Consider the following 20357-nt stretch of genomic DNA (forward strand, 5'->3'; position numbering starts at 1 on the left):
GCTTGCTCGGGAGAAATTGTTTGAATGCAAGGCGGCCAGAAAAATTAACCACTTGCCCTCTAGAAAATTTACCCCCCTTAATGTCCAGGCCTCTGCACTAATTCAACTGATAATTGCACGGTCATGCAATGCTGTACCCAAACAAAATTTACATCCCTTTTTTCACACAAATAGAGCTTTCTTTCAGTGGTATTTGATCACCTGCGCGCTTTTTAATTTTTCACGCTATAAACAAAAAAAGACCGAAAATTTTGAAGAAAAACAATATTTTTTACTTTCGGCTATACAAAATATATAGTAAACTCAAAGTTAGACCAAAATGTATTCTGCTACATGTTTTTGGTAAAAAAAAATCCCAATAAGTGTATATTGATTGCTTTGTGTGAACGTTATAGCGTCTACAAACTATGGTATAGATACTGCAATTTACGCCATTGTTTTGCTATACAACGCTGCACTAGTTTAACTGACAATTGCGCGGTCATGCAATACGGTACATAAATGAAATTTATGTATTTTTTCACACAAATAGAGCTTTCTTTTGGTGGTATTTGATCACCTGTGTGTTTTTTATTTTTGGCGCTATAAACAAAAATATTTTGAGAAAAAAAATTGTTTTGACATAAAACTCATTTCTGTCATAAAAAATATCCAAAAAAACTAAAATTTCATAAATTTAGGCCAAAATGTATTCTGCTACATGTTTTTGGTTACAAAATCCCAATAAGTGTATATTGATTGCTTTTGTGTGAAAGTTATATCATCTACAAACTATGGTAGAGATAAATAGATAGATCAGCTCATGGGGGGAATCACAGATGGGGGGCACAGTCACTGATGGGGGTGCTGCTTTTGCGTGAGTGCTGCGTTGATGAAGTGCTAAGACGCAGTTAAACACAGCAGTTTAACTAAAGCAGGATGACTCAAGCAGCAGGAAGATACAACAGCAAGAAACTCTACTGCATGCTGGACAGATTGCAAGCAAACACCCTGGGAAATATCTCTTACAAGTCTGAGTCCCACTCTGTGTAACTTTTAATATGTCCCCTCTACTCCTCCTTTTCATATTACTTTCCTGCGTTCTCACTTCTTTACCCCTCTGCTCCACCCCAAAACTTGTACATCTCACCCTCACTGCTACCATCTCCCTACTACTGCTTTCATCACCTCCTGCTGATACTTTACTCTCCTGCTGACCCAAACACCAGGACTGGAAGGCATGTGCATTCGTGTACATCCTGCTCCCATGGTACTTTCCTCACCCTTCTTCTTCTCCTAACCACTGGGGATATCTCCCCAAACCCTGGTCCTCCACTATCTCACCCCCACACCAGGCATCCTCTTTCTTCCGGGAATAGCCGCAATCCCCTCAATTTAATATCGGTCCCCGTGCTCCCAAAAACCACACTCCCTTTTTCATGTGCACTGTGGAATGCCAGCTCTGTCTGTAATAAGCTCACCTCTGTCCATGACCTTTTTGTCTCCCGCACCCTTAACCTACTAGCAATTACAGAAACCTGGCTTCAAGCAGCAGATTCTGCATCTCCCGCAGCAATTTCCTATGGAGGCCTCCTCTGGACCCACTCATCCAGACCCAGTGGTCGGAAAGGTGGTGGAGTTGGTTTGCTTCTATCACCACTGGGCATCTTTCAAGTCCTCCCTAACCCTCCATCTCTATCCTTCTATTCTTTAGAGACTCACTGCATCCGGCTGTTTTCTGCCATTTCTCTGAGGATTGCAGTAATCTATCGGCCTCCTGGACCGGTTTCCCACTTTCTTGATAATTTCTCCACCTGGCTACCTTACTTTCTCTCCTCTGAACTACCCACTATCATTCTCTGAGATTTTAACATCCCTATTAATGTCAACAACCCGGCTACATCCCAACTCTTCAACCTAACCTCATCTTTTGCATTAGCACAATGTATACAGTCCTCCACTCACTCTGATGGGAATACATTAGACCTGGTTTTCTCCAATCTTTGCACTCCCTACAACCTCACAAACACCCCTTTCCTCTCTCTGATCATAATCTCATCACCTTCACAGTCTCCTCGTCTTCAAACACCTATCCCTCCAAGCAGAAAACAATTATCCGCAGAAACCTTAACAACTTGAATCCTGCACCTTTCCACTCTGCAACTGACCAACTCTATGACAGAATCTCTCCTCTGTCCTGCTCTCACCTGGCCACTGTTGTCTATAACAGTTCGCTTTCATCCGCATTAGACTCACTTGCTCCTCTAATAACACGAAGCATCAGGCCACGACCGTTACAACCTTGGCAGACTGACCACACCAGAAATCTTAAACGACATAGTTGTGCGCTGGAGCGATTGTGGCATAAAACCTGATCTCAACAAGCATTTACCCTATATAAATCTGCTCTCTTAATATACAAGTCCTCCCTTCATGCTGCCAAACAAGCCTACTTTGTCACTCTTATTAATATCTTGTCATCCAGTCCTCGTCGTCTCTTCTCTACTTTTAACTCTCTATTTTCTCCACCTCCACCCCCACCCCGTACCTCACTCATTGCTCACGAGATTGCAAATCATTTCAAAAACAAGATTGACGCAATTCGCAGGGGCATCGCCACTGCACAGACATCCATCCCACTTAGCATACCTTATACTAAACCTCCCTCAACACTTTCCTCTTTTGACCTTGCCACTACCGAAGAGGTCACTAAGGTTTTCTCAGAAGCCCGTCTCACTAAATGCCCCCTGGATCCGGTCCCCTCACAACTACTACGGTCACCCTCTTCTTCCATCCTATGCTCCCTCACTTCAATCTCTCCCTCTCTACTGGTACCTTCCCCTCCCCTCTAAAGCATGCGCACATCACTCCCATACTTAAAAAGCCCTCCCTGGACCCCACCAACCTGAAAAACTTAAGACCCATCTCCCTGCTGCCATTTACCTCTAAACACCTAGAACGCTTAGTCTACAATTGCCTGAGCTCCCACCTCACCAACAACAACCTTCTTGACCCTCTACAGTCTGGCTTTTGCTCACTGCACTCCACTGAAACTGCCCTACTAAAACTCACTAATGATCTACTAACTGCTAAAACCAATGGCCACTACTCCGTACTCTTACTACTTGACCTCTCTGTGGCTTTTGATACGGTTGACCATCCCCTCCTCCTCAAAAAACTCCACTCTCTTGACCTCAGAGACTCTGCTCTCTCCTGGTTCTCCTCCTATCTATCGTAGTGCTCCTTCAGTGTTACCTATAACGCTGCCTCCTCCTCTTCACTCCCTTTCTGTAGGGGTCCCTCAAGGTTCTGTCCTTGGACCCCTTCTTTTCTCCATCTACACCTCCTCCCTTGGTCACTTGATAAACTCCCATGGCTTTAAGTACCATCTCTAAGCTGATGACACACAAATCTATCTTTCTACCCCTCACCTCACCCATCAGTCCCCTCTCGCATCACTAACCTACTAAGTGACATATCGGCATGGATGTCACTCCACTTCCTCAAACTCAATCTTTCCAAAACTGAGCTCTTGTATTCCCCCCAGCCCGTGCCCCCTCCCCTGCCTTCGCCATCAAGATCAATAACACAATCATCATTCCCTCCCCTCATGCCAGGGTACTAGGTGTAATCCTAGACTCCCATCTGTCCTTTCAGCCCAAAATCCAATCACTGTCCAAATCTTGTAGACTTCACCTCTGCAACATCTCCAAGATACACCTGTTCCTAACCACGGAAACCACTAAGCAACTTATCCACTTCCTTGTTATATCTCGCCTTGACTATTGTAACTCCCTCCTCATTGGCCTACCTGATTGCAGGCTATCCCCTCTTCACTCTATCATGAATGCTGCTGCCAGAATCATCCACCTCACTAATCATTCTGTATCAGCCACCCCTCTCTGCCAATCCCTCCACTGGCTTCCCGTTGCCCAACGGATAAAAGTTAAAACACAAAACACCTTTGGTCTGCACTTTTTTTTCAAGGAGTGATGCGTATGGCTCCTCCTTTCAGGTTGCCTCTGTGTCCTTGGGACCTGAACTTGGTTTTGGAGGTTTTGCAAAAGCCACCATTTTAACCTATTGGAGAGATTCCACTGGTCCTGTTGACTCATAAGGTGTTGTTTCTAGTGGCAATCACTTCTGCGAGAAGGGTGTCGGAGCTGGCAGCTCTATCTTGCAGAGAACCCTTTCTGGTTTTGCATCATAAGGCGGTGTTGTGACCTCATCCATGCTTTTTACCAAAAATGTGGTTTCTAGCTTTCATCTCAGCCAGGACATAGTTCTGCCTTCATTCTTTCCTAGCCCCAGTCAGCAAGAGAAAGATCTCTGCATACCTTGGATGTGGTTTGTGCTGTAAGGGTCTTCTTGAAGGCGACAGCACAGGCCAGCAGTTCACTTGCTCTATTTGTCCTGCCAGAGGGCCTAAGAAGGAGCAAGCAGCATCCAAGGTGACTATTTCTCATTGTACAGCGCTGAGCAAACCCTTTGGCGCTATATAAACTCGTAGTAATAATAATAATAATAATAATTGTATCCACCAACTGATCATTCAAGCATATGGTTTGAAAGGTAAAGTCCCTTTCGGGTGAAGGCACACTCCACCAGGAATGTGGGGGCACCTTGGGCAATCCACGATCAGGCGTCAGTGGCTCAAATTTGCAAGGCCACTACATGGTCTTCGGTTCACACATTCACAGGGTTCTACCAGGTGGATGTCAGAGCCCCAGAGGATTCTGCCTTTGGCCGCAGTGTTTTACAGATAGCTGAGTAGGTCTTAAGGGATTATTGCTGGTGGCTATCATGGTGTCACCCTCCCCTCAAATTTCTTATTGCTTTGGGACATCCCACATAGTCATTAATAGCCTGCTTTGTGTCCCCTGATGTACGATAAAGAAAATTGGATTTTTTTTCTACATACTTACCTGTAAAATCCATTTCTTAGAGTACATCACTGGACAGAGATCCCTCCCCTCTTTCTGGACTGTCATAGCTTGCTACAAAAACTAAGGTACTTGCTATATAGGGGAGTACCTCCTCTATGATTGTTCGGCCAGTGTCCATTCACCTATAGGTGGCATATAACCCACATGATCATGAATAGCCTGCTCTGTGTCCCATGATGTACTCCAAGAAATTGATTTTACAGGTAGGTATGTAGAAAAAAATTTTTTTTTTTTTAATATTGCATGCATTGTACTATACCTTTCATACACATTTTGTCATTAAGCCAGGGTACTAGGTGTAACCCTAGACTCCCATCTGTCCTTTCAGCCCCAAATCCAATCACTGTCCAAATCTTGTAGACTTCACCTCCACAACATCTCCAAGATACGACCGTTCCTAACCTTGGAAACCACTAAGCAACTTATTTACTCCCTTGTTATATCTTGCCTTGACTATTGTAACTCCCTCCTCATTCCCTCTTCAGTCTATCATGAATGCTGCTGCCAGACTCATCCACCTTACTAATCATTCTGTATCTGCCATCCCTCTCTGCCAATCCCTCCACTGGCTTCCCGTTGCCCAACGGATAAAATTCAAAACACTAACAATAACGTAGAAAGCCATTTATAACTCTGCCCCAAATTACATCACCGATCTTGTCTCTAAATATCACCCAGACCGTACTCTCCGCTCCTCGCTAGACCTCCTACTCTCTAGCTCCCTTGTCTCCTCCTCCCATGCTCATCTCCAGGACTTCTCCAGAACGTCCCCCATCCTCTGGAACTCTCTACCCCAATTTATCAGACTATCGCCTACTCTGCTCACTTTTAGGCGATCTCTGAAAACCTTTCTCTTCAGGTAAGCCTATCCTCATCTAATACTGGAATCTTCTACTCTTCCAACCAGTCCATCCCCCAGAGTTACTACCTTTTGTAGCACAAATATCCCCTCCCTCCTAGATTGTAAGCACCAAGGAGCAGGGCCCTCAAATCCCTCTTGTATTGAACTGTATTGTTGCTGTATTGTCTCCCGTTATATTGTAAAGCGCTGAGCAAACTGTTGGCGCTATATAAATCCTGTATAATAATAATAAATCATTTAAGTGACAATTTTGTGTAAAAACAAATAATTTTTTTTGATTGTCATTTTCCAAAAACTTGTGGTAAAAAAATATATTTTTCTATTCATTCAACATGCCTCTCAGCAAATAGTTTGAGGTGTCTACTTTCCAAAAAGGGGTCGTTTTGGGTGGTGGGGGCATGTTATGCCCAGTATTAGAAGTTTATGCCACACATCACTCACTCTTCTAACCACCTGAAGACCAAGCCTTTTCTGACACTTTTTGTGCACATGAAAATAAATCAGTGTTTTTTGCTAGGAAATTAATTTGAACCCCCAAACATTATATATTTTTTTAAAGCAAACACCCTAGTGAATAAAATGGTGGGTGCTGCAATTTTGTATCTCACATAGTACTAGCGCAGAGATTTTTCAAACTCAATTCTTTTGAAAAAAATTAAACATTTTTACTTTTAATGCACAAAAACACAATATATTGGCCAATTTTGTAAGATATAAAAGATGATGCTATGCTGATTAAATAGATATCAAACATGACATGCTTTAAAACTGCACATGCCCCGTGCAATGGCGACAAACTGCATATGTTTCTAATATCTATAGGCAACACTTGAAAAGCCTTTACAAGCTACCATTTTAGATTTACAGAGCAGGTCTAGTGTTAGAATTACTGCCCTTGATCTGACGTTCACGGCGATACCTCACATGCATGGTGCAACCGCTGTTTACATACCGGCACAGGGTCAACACTCACAAACGCAGATGTGCACGTGCACAAGGGGGGGGGGGCGAGGGTACTTTTTTTTTTTTTTTTACTTCAATGGGCATTTTCATATATTCTTTTTTGAGAAATCTGGGTTCTATCAGACTCTAGATATCTCCTCTGCCCTTACATTATCTAATCAAACCAAGATCAGTGTGATCAGATGCTTTCCCAATTTACAAATGGCAATGTTTATATCCTGTGAAACAGAAGTGACGAAATGCTCGTAGCTTCTGATTTCTTAGGTTATAGATCTGATTGGCACCATTCTTCCCCTCCCTCCTAGATTGTAAGCTCGAAAGAACAGGGCCCTCGAACCCCTCGTGTACTGTTTTGTTACTGTCTTGTCTCATGTTCTGTCCCCCTTGCTACTGTACAGCGCTGAGCATACCCTTTGGCGCTATATAAATACTGTATAATAATAATAATTCTGGTCTCCAATCAGCTCTATGGTCAGCTGGCAGAAACACCGGCTGCATTCTCAGGTTGCCCCGATGGCACGGGACTGCCCGAGAAGGCTGTGGAAGGCAGTGGGGGAGGGGGTCATCATCTCCCACTGCTTGTAAACGCAATCCTGCAGCTAATTAGCCACTAGGATTGCTTTTACATGAAAGCCGATCGCCGGCTGAAAAAAACAATACCAGGATGATGACTGCAGCCGTAGGCATCATCCTGGTATAACCATTCAAAGTCCAGTGATGTACTAGTACGTCGCTGGTCCTTGTTGGGTATACAGTAATACCTCGGTTTACAAATTTAATTCATTCTGCAGGACATTTCGTATAGTGAAAATTTCGTAAACCGAAACACTGTTTCCCATAGGAATGCATTGAAAACCAATTAATCCGTTCTGAAGGCTAGAAAAACAGTAAAGGCTACTAAAATACCGCATGAGTTATTTTATTAACTCATGCGGTATTTTAGTAGTGACAACCATGTGTTAATGTTACAGCTGTCAGCGGGGTTCCCCACTGACAGCTGAATGTAAAAGAATTGCTGGCAATTAAAAAAAAATATTTTTGAATTGCCAGCAATTCTTTTACACTCAGCTGTCAGGTGCCAGTTTTTAGCCACTTACCCTCCTGAGGATTTACCCCCTTTAATGACCAGGCCTCTTTTTTGCTACTCGGCGCTGCACTAATTCAAATGATAATTGTGCAGTCATGCAATGCTGTACCCAAACAAAATTTACGTCCTTTTTTTCACACAAATAGAACTTTCTTTTGGTGGTATTTGATCACCTGTGCGCTTTTTATTTTTCACGCTATAAACAAAAAAAGACCAAAAATTTTGAAGAAAAACAATATTTTTTACTTTCAGCTATAAAAAATATATAGTAAACTCAAAGTTGGTTATAAATTTAGGCCAAAATGTATTCTGCTACATGTTTTTGGTAAAAAAAATCCCAATAAGCGTATATTGATTGCTTTGTGTAAAAGTTATAGCGTCTATGGTATAGATACTGCAATTTGCGCCATTTTTTTGCTATACAGCGCTGCGCTAGTTTAACAGACGATTGTGCGGTCATGCAATACGGTACATAAATGAAATTTATGTCCTTTTTTTCACACAAATTGAGCTTTCTTTCGGTGGTATTTGATTGCCTGTGCGTTTTTTATTTTTTGCGCTATAAAAAAAAAGGCTGACAATTTTGAGAAAAAAAAAACAATATTTTGGACTTTTTGCTATAAAACATGTCCAGTAAAAAAAATGTAAAAATCAAATTTCATCATAAATTTTGGCCAAAATGCATTCTGCGACATGTCTTTGCTAAAAAAACCCCCAATACATGTAAATTGTTGGTTTCCGTGAAAGTTATAGCGTTTACAAATGGCGGTAAAGATACTGGGATTTTTAATTTTTTTTTATACTAATAATGGCGGCGATCAGCGACTTATGGCGGCAATCAGTGACTTATGGCGACAATCAGCGACTTATGACGGCAATCAGTGACTTATGGCGGGACTGCGGTGGACATTCTGACACTGGGTGAGAACTGACTTGGGGTCACTGACATCCCCAGTGACACCAATACAGTGATCAATGCAAAAAAAAAAACAGACACTGTACTAATGGCACTGGGGAGGAAGGGGTTAACTTTTTTATTCACTGAAAGGGTTAACTGTGTGAGGGGAGTGTTTTACTAGGGGGCGGGGGTGTGTACTGCACAGGGAAACGCTGATCGGGAGAGATAAACTCTTCTCTCCCGATCAGGCTGTCAGGAAACTGACAGAGAGCAGAGCTACTGCAGCCCTGCTCTCTGTCAGTGATTGCCGCTAATCGGCGGGACACAGCCGGTAATGACCGGCTGTGACCCGGCGACTGACACCCGCAGCCGGGATCGGTGGTGCAGGTAGGGCGGCGGCGCTCCTCGTGCGCGCTCCTACCTGTTTTGCAAAAGCGCGTTTTAAAACGTGCTTTTGCCCAGCCGTGCCGCCCTGCCGCCGTATTTCTACAGTTGCTGGGCGGCATGTGGTTAAATGTAATTACCAGTTTGTTTGTTTGTTTTTTCTTCACTATACAGTAGTTCAGATATTCAGCTGTCACTTTCCCCCTCCAACTAAAAGAGAGAAAGTTTCTTTTAGTTTATTTCCCCAAGTTAAAAGAAACAATGTTTCCTTTCAGTTTCTTAACAGATACAAAGTATCCTTTAGCTCCTGGGAAAGTGACAGCTAATGTGAGCTATAGTGAAGAAAAAAAAGACGGCAATTGCATTTAAAAATCAGCACCGACATAAACTTCATATTGTGTAAAAAAATTTGTAAACTGAGGCATTATTTTCAATGGATTTTCATTTGTAAACCAAAAAATACGTTAACAGAGGCATTACTGTATATGCCATGTTCTTTTTTTTTGTATGCAGCCTGTGGACTGAATGAAAAAAAGAGAAGAAATCTCTGCCAGAAAAAGTGTGTGGTATGCCCACCATCCACCCACTTCTAATAGTGGGCCCACATTAGGTCACACGGTGCCACATGCACCAGTTCCAAGATTGTACAAATGTCTAAATAGTGCAACGCTTTCCCTCGTAAATCCGAAACTTATAAGTATAGCCTGTTGTCCTCTCGCAGGTCTTCTACATCTTGACCCCATATCTGGCAAGCTTGCTGGGGAGAAATTGTTTGAATGCAAAGTGGCCAAAAAAATTAATGAGGGACTCATCAATGCAGATTTTTTGCTGGGGAGTATAGACATCTGCAAAATTTTGGTTAAGGTGATTTGTGAGGGGCTGAATTTTGTGGAGCCGGTCAAATTCAGGGTCACCCAGAGGACAACAGAGTGTATTGTTGTTGAAATGCATAAAACACATTATACTCTCATATCTATGCCTGGCCATGGCAGCAGAGAACACGGGCATATGATGAATTGGGTCTGTGGACTAATACAACCGCAATTCATTTTTTTTAGTTATGGCCATGTTGAAGGTTAGGTCCAAAAAAAATTTTAAATTCAGAAACCGTAATGTTTCCATGCGAATGGTCTGGCAAGGTTTGAATTTGGGTTGGCGGCAATAAAATGTTGTACATATAAAATGCTTTGATCCACAATCAATGCATACATATCTTCTGTGAAAAACAGCTCCAAAAAAATCAAGGGGAGTAGTTAAATTTGCTATTTCCACCTGAATTCCGGGTTGGGCAGTGAATGGGGGAAGTATGAGTGCTGCAGAATTTGTGGGCTGCCAATCGGGATTTGAAAGCACATCCAGAAGGATACTAGGGGCTCTACAGGCCTGTGTGCAAATTCTTGGTGGTTACTTGTGCTCACCACCGCACCAGTTTGTACTGCAATTATGGGAATCGCCACATCGCCAAGTCATTCTGCAGTGCTGGTATTATTATTATTATACAGGATTTATACAGCGCCAATAGTTTGCTCAGCGCTTTACAATATAAAGGGAGATAATACAGCAACAATACAGTTCAATGCAAGAGGGTTAGGAGGGCCCTGCCCTTTGGCGCTTACAATTGTTATTATTATTCCTTCCTTTAGATTGTAAGCTTCACGAGCAGGGCCCTCCTATTCGTTCTGTACTGAAATGTATTGTAATTGTACTGTCTCCCTCATATTGTAAAAGCGCAGCGCAAACTGTTGGCGCTATATAAATCCTGTATAATAATAATAATCTGATCAAAGATATTGATCTGTTCAGACACTATACTAGCAATGGAGGTTTATTGTGTATGAGCATCTTCCTGGCAATCGAGGGGTTAAATGTGATGACTGGTGTACGGACTGGCAATCTGATGCTATTTGGGAGGGGCGTGAAATCCACAGGAGCACGAAGCATGTATATATATGTGGTTTTGCGCACCTGCGCCGCCCTGTAGCAAGATTTATGCTATAGGGCGGTCAGGAAGCAGTTACATAAGCGGTTTGTGTTATGGCACTGCGTCACTTTAACTGACAATTGCACGGTCATGCAATGTTGCACTAAAATGAAATTTACATCCTTTTTTTCCCCATGAATTGGGCTTTCTTTCGGTTTGTATTTGATTGCCTGTGCGTTTTTTATTTTTTGCGCTATAAAAAAAAAGGCCGACAATTTTGAGAAAAAAAACATTTTGGACTTTTTATTAAACATGTCCAGTTAGCATGTGGTAGGAGGCTGGAAGATTCATTGTTTTGTGAGTGGAAATCTACTTTTTATACCTATTACCAATAAAATTACTGGTTGCACTATGGAGGGTCTCTGCTTGTGTCTTACTATGACCCTGGGAGGAGCTGGCTGCTAAACTGGTGGACGCTGGAGGAGGAAGATATTTTCTAGAGAGTGATCCATACTGATAGGATCGTGTGATCCTGAAAGCGTGCTGGCCCCTTGGGGTCTAAGGAAGGAGGTGAGGGGGCATTTTGGCTGTTAAGGATTGTCACGTGTGAATCACGTACACTGCACATAGTTTTGCATGAAGAGTGGAGTGTGAAGTTCATCATTAAGCACAGCATCATCAGTATTATTATTATTAACTTTGGACTTTTTTCGTATTTGAACTATCGTTCATTCCTTTGTGCACTTTTTGTGTGGCACTGTTTATTATTAGTATATATGTTATTATAGTATATATTACTTTATTTTCACGTTTTTGCACGAGATATTCCCCATGAGGGATTACATGCATGACACTGTATATGTATTGAGTATCTTGGATTTTTTTTGGGGATTGAGTATATATTGTATTACGGTTCTATTAGATACTAATTAGCGCTGCACTCATAATTTTTGCACTGTGTGAGGGGAGTGTTTTACTAGTGTGTGTGTGTGTGTGTGTGTGTGTGTGTGGGGGGGGGGGTGCTTCACAGGAACACACTGTCCTGGAAAGCTAAGCTCTGCTCTCCGGAACAGTGTGCTGCAAACTGACAGAGCTGCATTGAAAACAATGCAGCTGTGTTCCATGTCAGTGTTTGCCGGCAATCGCCGGGACCTGGCGGATAATCACCATCCGGGACCCGTTGATTGACACCCGCGGCCGCGATCGGTATCACGGGCAGGGCGGGCATGCACCCCCTACCATATAAACGGGATGATGTTTATAAACGTGATCCTGCATACAGGGGCCGCTTTGCTGCAGTAAATGTACTGTGGGTGGTCCCCTAGTGGTTAAGTAGGGTTTAGAAAGCGCTGTGGTGTGTACACTGTTACTATACAGTACAATTAATAACATCAAGGTTTACAGCTGACTGGATAAAGTGTACACCTAAAAGCAGAAGGAGTAGGTGAGGTCTATGTTACCAGCTATGTCAGCTTGTAATATGTGCTTATTACTTGGAGCACCGTGTAAGGGGTGTGTTAGACCAGAGGAGACCTTTTTTGGGTCAAGGTCTACAGAAAGTTAGGTACTAAAAAAAAAATACATTTGCTTTTTATACATAAAAAAAATACAATGGATAAAAGATAAACGACTAACTGGATTTATGCAGTCCAGATTGGAAGGTTGTATTTAATAATTGATAATGAGATATCACTTACCATGGCAATCTCCTCCATAGTGATTTTTACAGCAACGTGGTTCCCAGGAAACACTATAGCATTTTCTTCTGCAGCCTTCATTAGGGTGCCTGCGTCTATCATGCCAGCCCCAAGTATGTCTTCTAGGTGTGTATGAGAAAGTGTCATACCTACCCATATTTCTTGAAAAAAGGATACATTCTTCTGTTTCTCCCTGTACAAAAATAAAAAAAAAGAATACCTGATAAAGCTACTATATTCATTTTTTTTATGTATTGTATGTATCACTTACATAAAGGGTGTCTTGGATTTTATTGTGCAATAGATACACTCATACAAATGTTATGTCTTCTGGAGACATCTCAACATCTCTGCAAATGGGTTTTGCAGCTTTGCTACCTGCTTTGACCAAAAAGGTCAGGGATGAAATATAAGATATGACAATGACCATGAAAATTTGTAAATCATATTCCCAATCAGTATAGAAAGCTGCAGCAACAACAGTGCATTAGTAGAGGGATATTTTTTCTAGGCACTTAGGGGCATACTTAAAATGCAGTGAATGTGCATATGTTTCAAATTACAGGGAATTAGTAACCACTTGTGAATGTGTGATGAATGTCACATTCTCTGCTGTATACAGTAAATATGCCAATAGTATTCATCCTGGGATAATCAGGCTACATACACAATTATCCTATTAACAAGGAGATGAACGCTACTATACTTATTTCCTGGTTTAAATTGGAAGAAAAATGGTGAGTTGGTCTTTAATGCAGATATCTGCAGCCTGACTTTGGAGTGCCATACTCAAACCCAACTGGACTGGATGTGCAGGCCAACCCTGGAATGTTACCTCTTAGCATTGGACTCTGCATTGTGGCACTTTCTAGACCTGCATATACTTGTAAAAGTGAGCCATGGAATGTATTCTAGGTCCAGAACTGTGGCATAGCATCAGTGTATGACTGAACTCTTTAAACTCACTCTATGAGTATGCTGTGTGGATAAAACACATGGTCACCTATTGGCCACCTGAACCCTTTCTGCTACCAAAGTAGTTCACTTGTCTGAAGCCCTGAGTTGCCTCTACCGTGAAGTGCAGCATGTCTGCTTCTACATGCATGGGGAACAGCCCTGCTGTACTGGCTGTTTGCAATCTTCCCTAATGGAAACAGGAAAAATCCTGACAACTTCTTTGCACCTTACACGTGTTTTCCAGCCTTGTACATGTTTTAGGAGGCTGCCCCCCTCTGTGGATATACACACAAACAATCCAATGAGAATGCCAAACAAATATCCAAGAGTCCAAGGTACTTCAATGATAAAATTGATGCATAGCAGAATAAAGCCAATGTGTTTCAGGGGCCAAACACACTCCCCCTTCATCGGGGCTGTGATCTGATCTTCAATGTGCTCAATTTGTTTTAACTGAAAGGTAACGGTGAGAGACGCAGTCATGTCTTCTGAGTCAGTGTTGGGCTGAGGAGTCCACATGCAAAAAGTGCTTACTTTGCATACCCTTCGAGGCTTCCCTTGATGCCCTCATTAAGGATGCCACCATTAGCAAAAATACCCACATTTTTAAGCAAAAGGAGCTAGCTTAGAAAAAAAAACGACTAGTACATTACCCAAGATTTCTTGATCAAAGAAACCAAAAAGCCAAATGAATACTCATAGGATTCAAAGGACAAAAGTGACAGGCATGACAAAAAATCCACTGGTCAACCACTGTGGCAACGTGTGACCAAACTGTGGCAATCGTGGCCTCCTAATAAATATCCTATTGGCCTATCGTTGGCTGTATTATCAAAGTGCTGGCCCTTTTACTAGCTTTTCTGCACTCCCAGACATCCACCAGGGTGGGATATCTAGACAATCAGTTGCTGAGCAAACACCCAGCGTGAGCTTTGGTGTACAGCATAGCCTTAAACTTGCAGATGTTTTGCTGGATCCTGAAACTTCATAAATAAAGCTGGAACAGACTCATCATTTGGAATATCTAGTCTGGAGTCTAAATCTAAAGTTTTTCTTCCCCAGGAGAAATTTCAAACTCTTTGTTCCCAGACTCAAACTTTTCAGTCCAGGAGTTACATAGTTAGTCTGGCTGAAAAAAAAAACAAAAGTCCATCCAATTCAACCATAAAAAAAAAGTTATAATCGTATACCCACAGTTGATCCAGAGGAAGGTAACCCCCCCCCCCCCAGAAAAGCATGATCCAATTTGCTCCTGCAGGGGAAAAAATTCCTTCCTGATCCCCCGAGAAGCAATCGGATATTCCCTGGTTCAACCTTACCTATAAATGTTAGTATCCAGTTATATTCTGTGCATCTAAGAAAGAATCCAGGCCTTTTTTAAAGCAATCCACGGAGCTGGCCAGAACCAACTCTTGAGGGAGTCTATTCCACATTTTCACAGCTCTCACTGTGAAGAAACCTTTCTGTGTTTGGAGATTACATTTTTTTCCTCCAGACGTAAAGCGCGCCCCATTGCCCTCTGTGATGACCTCAGGGTAAATAGCTCTACACCGAGTTCACTATATGAACCACTGATGTATTTATACATGTTGATCATATCCCCCCTTAATCTCCTATTCTCAAGAGAGAATACATTTAGTTCCTCTAATCTTTCCTCATATCTGAGCTTCTTCATGCCTCTTATTAGTTTGGTTGCCCTTCTCTGTACTTTCTTCAGTTCCCTAATGTTCTTTTTATGAATTGGTGCCCAAAACTCAACTGCATATTCCAGATGAGGTCTTACTAATGATTTGTACAGGGGTAAAATGATCTCTCTCTCTCTCTCTCTGGAGTCTATACCTCTTTTAACCACTTCAAGTCCAGACACTTTAACCTGCTTCCAGTTTACAACTTTCTTTTGTTGTATTTATTCACCACTGGGATTTTTATTTTTTTTGCTATATAAATGAAAAAGACCAAAAATTTTGCAAATAAATAATCTTTCTTAAATCTTGGCCATAATGTATTCATCTATCTTTTTAGAAAAAAAACAAAAACAAATTAGTTTATAACCAAAAATTATAATTTTTCAAAAACATTTTTTACATTTTTATTTAATTTTTTATATTATTATTTATGCTTTTTTTTTACGCATTATCACCCTAGCAGTACAGTGTCACCATAGTTTCTACTTGTGGGGAGTGATGGAGATTTATTTTTTCTTTTTTTATACTGATTGCTTTTATACCCATGAAGGATGTAAAAGCAGTGATTTCTGCTTCTCTCTGGCTGCATTCCTGCAGCCATTGAGAAATACTGTGCGAGCTGTGATTGGTCACAGCTTGTCACATGGTACAAGGCTGTTGTGAATAGCCTTGTACCATGTGACCTCTGTGATCATTCACAGATTTCACACGTAGTAAGCAACTATGTCAGGAAGTGACATATTGTTTACTACTGTAAATGTGATCACTTAATAGCCAATCAGTGATCACATGAATCAGGACCTCACAGAGAGGTCCAGTACAGCGATCTGTGTTCCGCATGGTCTGGAAGACACAGTGGGCACCAATCGCAGTTCCCCGCGCTCCCGGGGAACACGCACAGGCAATGGATGGAGGGGGACATTTAGAAATGGCAGCACTCCTGTCCAGCTGTTTATCAACATGGGCCGGATGGGAAAAGGTTAATACAAGAGAGGATTTTGCTCGCTTTAGAAACCGCAGCTTGGCATTGCATGCCATTATAAAGCTTGTGATCTACCAGAACTCCCAGATCCTTCTCCATCATTGATTCCCCCAATTGTACCTCCCTAGTATGTATGATGCAAGCATATTCTTAGCCCCCAAGTGCATAACCTTACATTTATCAACATTAACCACTTGCCGCCCTGCCACTGTAGAAATACGGCGGCAGGGCGGCACGGGCAGGCAAAACCACATTTTAAAACATGTGTTTTGTAAACAGATAGGGGGTGCGCGCGAGGCGCACCGTCGCCCTATCTGTCCCACTGATCACCACCACGGATGTCAGTCGCCGGGTCACAGCCGGTCCTTACTGGCTGTTTCCTGGCGATCGGCGGCAAACAGTGACAGACAGCACAGCTGCAGTAGCTGTGCTGTCTGTCACTTTCCTGACAGCTCGAGGACGAGCTGATCAAGAAAGAAGAGTTTCTCTCTCGATCAGCGGTGTCCCATGCAGCACACAGTAAAACACTCTCCCTCACACAGATAACCCTTCCCTGCAAAATAAAGTTAACCCCTTCCTCCCCAGTGCCATTAGTACAGTGTCAGTGTTTTTTTTTTGCACTGATCACTGTATTAGTGTTTTTGGGGATGTCAGTGACCCCAAGTCAGTACCCCCCAATGTCAGAATGTCCGCCGCAGTCCCGCCATAAGTCGCTGGTCGCTGCCATAAGTCCCTGATCGCCACCATAAGTCGCTGATCGCCGCCATTATTAGTATTAAAAAAACCTAAAAATCCCAGTATCTTTCCCGCCATTTGTAAACGCTATAACTTTCACGTAAACCAATTAATTTACACGTATTGCTTTTTTTTTTTTTTTTTAGCAAAGACATGTCGCAGAATGCATTTTGGCAGAAATTTATGGCTAAATTTGATTTTTGCATTTTTTTTTTTACTGGACATGTTTTATAGCAAAAAGTCCAAAATATTGTTTTTTTTCCCTCAAAATTGTCAGCCTTTTTTTTTATAGCGCAAAAAATAAAAACCGCACAGGCAATCAAATGCCACCAAAAGAAAGCTCAATTTGTGGGGAAAAAAAGGATGTAAATTTCATTTATGTACCGCACTGCATGACCGCGCAATTGTCCATTAAACTAGCACAGCGCTGTATAGCAGAAAAATGGCGTAAATTGCAGTATTTATACCATAGTTTGTAGACGCAATAACTTCCACACAAAGCAATCAATATACACTCATTGAGATTTTTTTTACCAAAAACATGGAGCAGAATACATTTTGGCCTAAATTTATAACCAACTTTGAGTTTACTATATATTTTTTATAGCTGAAAGTAAAAAATATTGTTTTTCTTCAAAATTTTTGGCCTTTTTTTGTTTATAGCGTGAAAAATAAAAAGCACACAGATGATCAAATACCACCGAAAGAAGGCTCTATTTGTGTGAAAAAAGGACGTAAAGTTCGTTTGGGTGGAGCATTGCATGACCGCGCAATTATCAGTTGAATTAGTGCAGCGCCGAGTAGCAAAAAGAGACCTGGTCATTAAGGGGGGTAAATCCTCTGGAGCTCAAGTGGTTAAAAAACATTTGCCACATAGTTGCCCAATTACACAGTGCATTGAGGTCGGCTTGTAAATTGAAGACATCCTGTAAGGGCGTTATTCCACTGCACAGCTTGGTGTCATCTGCAAAGACTGAAGTGGTATTTTTAATCCCAGACCCTATATCGTTTATAAATATATTAAAAAGTAAGTGTCCCAACACTGAACCTTGAGTACACCACTGACAACCCTAGACCATTCAAAGTATCAATCATTAACCACTACTCTCTGAATACGATCTTTTAGCTAGTTTACATACGGATTTTTCCAAGCCTGTAGACTTTACCTTACACATTAGCCGTGTGTGGGGAACTGTGTCAAATGGTTTTGCAAAATCCAAGTATACCACGTCCACCGCCACCCCTCTGTCCAAGGTATTGTTAACCTCCTCATAAAAAGAATTTACCCCACAACCACTGCTTTTAAAAGGAAGACCGACTCTCTTTGTCACTCCTGATTAGTAAAAATGATGAACCAGCTTCTCATTCAATATATTTTTACCACTAAATCTGTGAATGACTCTTGGGCTCCTGGGAAGGCTACGTCACCAGTACCTTCCTGGAACCTTTCGTAGGTAAACTGTGAGATTAGTCTTAAAGAAAAAGAATGAAAGGGTTTTTCCCAAGATCCCATGAAATTTCACAAAATCTCGCAGGATCTTTGGAAATAGCCCATTTTTTTTTACACAGTTCTAGAGCCGTGTCATCGGTGAGAAGGCAGTGGAAGTGAGGAACAAGCCAACTACCAATGATGTCACCTTTTAAAATGGTGGCTCTGTTTCACAGGAAGGGGTGGAAAGCAGCATAGTGTAATTGGGTAAGTACAAAAGATGAGGCAAGCAAAAATGGCTATACAGTATGTATCAAGTTTAGTATATTTAAGGAATTCTGCTGCTTTCATATAAGGAGGGGGTCTGCTTATTGAAGACACACTGAAATTAATAGGTTATGTATGTGTATTTTGTGAATTTTTAAAACATCTGCACTCATTAGCATTATGCTTATTTATTATTATACAGCATTTATATAGCGCCAACAGTTTGCTCAGCGCTTTACAATATAACGAGAGACAATACAGCAACAATACAGTTCAATACAAGAGGGATTTGAGGGCCCTGCTCCTTGGAGCTTACAATCTAGGAGGGAGGGGCTAGTGGTACAAAAGGTAGTAACCGTGGGGGATGGACTGGCTGGAAGAGTAGAAGATTCCAGTATTAGCTGAGGGCAGGATAGGCTTCCCTGGAGAGAAAGGTTTTCAGAGATCGCCTAAAAGTGAGCAGAGTAGGTAATAGTCTGATAAATTGGGGTAGAGAGTTCCAGAGGATGGGGGAAGCTCTGGAGAAGTCCCAGGGACGAGCATGGGAGGAGGAGACAAGGGAGCTAGAGAGTAGGAGGTCTAGCAAGGAGCGGAGAGTATGGTTTGGGTGATATTTAGAGACAAGATCAGTGATGTAATGTGGGGCAGAGTTATAAATGGCTTTATACGTTATTGTTAGTGTTTTGACTTTTATCCGTTGGGCAACAGGAAGCCAGTGGAGGGATTGGCAGAGAGGGATGGCTGATACAAAATGATTAGTAAGGTGGATGAGTCTGGCAGCAGCATTCATAATAGACTGAAGAGGGGATAGCCTGCGATGAGGTAGGCCAATGAGGAGGGAGTTACAATAGTCAAGGCAAGATATAACAAGGGAGTAAATAAGTTGCTTAGTGGTTTCCGAGGTTAGGAACGGTCGTATCTTGGAGATGTTGTGGAGGTGAAGTCTACAAGATTTGTACAGTGATTGGATTTGGGGCTGAAAGGACAGATGGGAGTCTAGGGTTACACCTAGTACCCTGGCTTAATGACAAAATGTGTATGAAAGGTATAGTACAATGCATGCAGTATTAAAAAAATATATATTTTTTTCTACATACCTACCTGTAAAATCAGTTTCTTGGAGTACATCATGGGACACAGAGCAGGCTATTCATGATCATGTGGGTTATATGCCACCTATAGGTGAATGGACACTGGCCGAACAATCATAGAGGAGGTCCTCCCCTATATAGCAAGTACCTTAGTTTTAGTAGCAAGCTATGACAGTCCAGAAAGAGGGGAGGGATCTCTGTCCAGTGATGTACTCCAAGAAATGGATTTTACAGGTAAGTATGTAGAAAAAAATCCAATTTTCTTTATCGTACATCAGGGGACACAAAGCAAGCTATTCATGACTATGTGGGATGTCCCAAAGCAATAAGAAATTTGAGGGGAGGGTGACACCATGATAGCCACCGGCAATAATCCCTCAGGACCTACTCAGCTATCTGTAAAACACTGCGGCCAAAGGCAGAATCCTCTGGGGCTCTGACATCCACCTGGTAAAACCTTGTGAATGTGTGAAC

At 42.0% G+C, this 20357-nt stretch overlaps 1 protein-coding gene across 1 annotated transcript in view; it reads right to left on the bottom strand.

The window, feature by feature from the left end:
- STAB1 (stabilin 1) overlaps nucleotides 1-20357 on the bottom strand; it is a 317318-nt gene that overhangs the window by 78609 nt on the left and 218352 nt on the right. The window contains exon 55 of the mRNA XM_089681924.1: nucleotides 12738-12930. Coding sequence (XP_089538050.1) covers nucleotides 12738-12930 — 193 coding nt within the window. The remainder of the gene's footprint in view (nucleotides 1-12737; nucleotides 12931-20357) is intronic.

Source organism: Staurois parvus, unplaced genomic scaffold, assembly GCF_062004578.1.
Source record: "Staurois parvus isolate SC_StPar_1 unplaced genomic scaffold, SC_StPar_1.0 ptg000282l, whole genome shotgun sequence".
NCBI lineage: Eukaryota > Metazoa > Chordata > Amphibia > Anura > Ranidae > Staurois > Staurois parvus.